This window comes from Mandrillus leucophaeus, unplaced genomic scaffold, assembly GCF_000951045.1.
Source record: "Mandrillus leucophaeus isolate KB7577 unplaced genomic scaffold, Mleu.le_1.0 Scaffold302, whole genome shotgun sequence".
In the NCBI taxonomy this organism is placed as follows: Eukaryota; Metazoa; Chordata; class Mammalia; order Primates; family Cercopithecidae; genus Mandrillus; species Mandrillus leucophaeus.
The window spans coordinates 817,303-820,420 of record NW_012103166.1 but is presented as its reverse complement, the minus strand read 5'-3'; the positions used below and the strand labels follow the sequence as shown (position 1 = coordinate 820,420).

The window sequence follows — 3,118 nt, the reverse complement described above, 5'->3', positions numbered from 1 at the left end:
GCTCTGTCACCCAGGCTGGAGTGCAGTGGTGTGATCTCAGCTCACTGCAACCTCCACCTCCCAGGTTCAAGTGATTCTCCTGCCTCAGCCTCCCAAGTAGCTGGAATTACAGGGCACGTGCCACCACACTCTGTAGTAGAGACGAGGTTTCACCATGTTGGCCAGGTTTGTCTCGAACTCCTGACCTCGTGATTCACCTGCCTTTGCCTCCCAAAGTGCTGGGATTACAGGCATAAGCCACTGTGCCCTGCCCCCCACCTTTTTTTTTTTAAAGATCTTTGGTGTATGTATTTGCTGTGCTCTTATGTAAGCTCTTACCATTGCCTCTGTTTTTCAAAATGGAAATATCTCGCTTTTGCCTTCATCTTTAGTTATTTATATAATTTAACCAATTTCAAGTTACTTTTACCAACTTGAAAAAAAAATGTCTTTTAAGTCAAAGTGGCTATATTGGTTTTTTTCTTATTCTAGAGGCAATGCATGTACATGTTAAAAAAGAAGTTTCAGAAAAGTATAAAGATGAAAAAAATTATCTGTATAATTCTATCTGGAAATAATTACTATTATTGTATATACATCTAGGTATTTTTCTATGCATAAAAACTCAGTTTTAAAATGTAAAAATGGAATCATACTATACATACCCACTTAATAGTGTCATTTTTTTCTACTTTACAATGAATCATGGACATTTTTGAATGCTCACAGGTATAGATTACATTATTATTTTGAATAGCTGCATAAATTCCATTATGGCTGCATCATTTTTCTAAAGAATTCTTGTATTGATGTGATCATTTAAGTTTCTAATTTTTCACTCTTATAAATGAGACTTTATGAACATGTTTTCATATATGTCTTTGTACACCTGTCCAGTTATTTCCTAGAATAAATTCCTAGGAGTAGAAATGCCGGATCAAAGGGTATTTTAACTTGTCAGTTAGGTGTACCTATTTGTATTTCCATCAACAGTTTATGAGAAGGACTGTTTCTTCACAACATGATCGCTGCTAGGTACTTTCAATCTTTTAGATTTTTGCTTATGTGATAAAATAGCATAAAATAGTATCTTGCCGTTTTAATTTACTTTTCTTTGATTACTAGTTATCTTCATTATCTTCTCATGTGTTTGTTAGAAGTTGTACTTTTTGTTTTGTGAATTCTCCTTTACTCATTTTTCCATGGAATATTTAACTGCCTAATTGATTTACAAGGGCTTTTTATGTAGAAAGGCTATTTAAACTTTTTATCATATATGTTCCAAAACCTTTTTCTAAGTTTGCCATCCACCTTTTAAATTTGTTTGTGATATTTTTGAGGCCTAGAAGTTGAAACTTACCCTCAATTCTATTGATCATCTCCTTTTATAGCTTCTGGCTTTTAAGCCAGGCTTAAAAAGACCTTCACTCAAAGATGATATAAATATTGACTTATGTTTCCTGTTAGTACTTTTACAGTCTCATTTTTACATTAATTTTTTAAAGATCTAGAATTAATTTTTCTGCAAGAGACAAGGTAACTTTCCCACATGTTAATAACAAAGTGATCCCAGCATTAATTATTGAATCATTTATCCAGATAGAGCCTGTCTGCCTGCCTGCCTGCCTGCCTGCCTTCATTCCTCCCTTCCTTCCTTTTTCTTTTTCTCTTTCTTTCTTTCAGCAGAAAGCATCTCTTCTCTTTTCTCTGCTCCCGTATCTCTGGAGAGAAACAGAGAGTGGGTATCGGACTGAAACAGAGGAGAAAGAAACCAGAGAATGCAATAATTCTGAACAGGTCCGAAAGTGCTGTACGGCGTTCTAGAATAGCTTTGTTCTACAACCTTGCCCAGTGACACACATATAAATAGGCACTTTTGTGAGTCAACTATGGTACTTAGACCCACTCAGTTTCTTGGCAGAGATGAGAATAACGAGGCAATTCTCTCAAGATTTGGGGGCATAATCCTGGTTATAATGGATTCATGACTTTGTACCTGTCAACATTTAAAGGAGGAATGGACTTGATGAAGCTTCGAAGATTTGTTTCCACTTGATTATATAATATTTTAAGTGATAATAAGAGGTTTCAATTTTTAAACCGATTTTTCCCTTTTAGGGCAGAACCATACACTTTTCCTCCTACTTCTACTAAGCACCTATCCATCCCTTCAAAGTCGACTGTGGGCACTCAGACTGATTATCGGGATGCTGATGTTCAAACAGATCCATACTCTCCAGAATATGTAGTGTGTCAGGACTCTATCCCCGAGCTCTTGACCCTGGCTACGCTTACTTGGGGTGAGTTGGTAAATCTCCTGACTATTGGCAGATGACAGTGCTGATAACTACGCATGCTGTTCAAATGGCCCATGTACAGGCAATTGTGATTTACAGTGTTGCTGTATAAAGTGTCTTACTCAGTGCAGCAACTTCATAGACTCATAATTTTTCTGATACTTCTGGTCAAATAAAGATACTATGTTTTTGTTGTAGGTATCTATCTGTGAAGCTGAATTTCAGCTTAATATTGTAGTTGCTTTGCTAACTAGTGACCTACGTCCTTTCTTTTCTCTCCCCTAGTGAATCACTTCCTTTTTATTGAGCAATCATACTTCTTTACACATAAGCTTTTTTTAAGTGTAAAATACTGAAGGCACATTCCTATGTATGTAATATTATCTTAATTTGCCAAAATATCTTAATTTACCAAAGATCCCTTATATACTTTATTAGATGATTTGGATGACCTGATATTATCTCTGAAATGCTAAATATCTTTCAGGCTCAGAAATTAACTCTTAGAATGCAGTAAAATCTGGCCTAGGCCTGTATTATGTGAACCTATATAATTAATAAGTGAGAGTACTTTTAGAAATTATTAGAAATTAGCTTATCTAACTCACTTAGTTGTATTAATAGCTGGGAAACTGAGAACCAGAGAGGTTAACTAATTCCTCCAAGGACACAGAGACAGTCGGTACACAGTAATGATTTTTAAATGAGATTGCTTTTCCCCGCATTGTAACAGATAGCTGTGATCAAGTCTGCATCCCAGGCAAAGAAAATGTTCATGTCTGGGCTCTAGTTTTGATTTGTTTCCTAGCCCACTTTATGAATCCAGATTAAGCATTCTCAAC

General features: G+C 35.8%; 1 protein-coding gene across 1 annotated transcript in view; it reads left to right on the top strand.

Moving 5' to 3' along the window:
* MAATS1 (MYCBP-associated, testis expressed 1) overlaps positions 1 to 3,118 on the top strand; it is a 72,059-nt gene that overhangs the window by 20,070 nt on the left and 48,871 nt on the right. Inside the window, exon 6 of the mRNA XM_011987201.1 lies at positions 2,098 to 2,279. Coding sequence (XP_011842591.1) covers positions 2,098 to 2,279 — 182 coding nt within the window. The remainder of the gene's footprint in view (positions 1 to 2,097; positions 2,280 to 3,118) is intronic.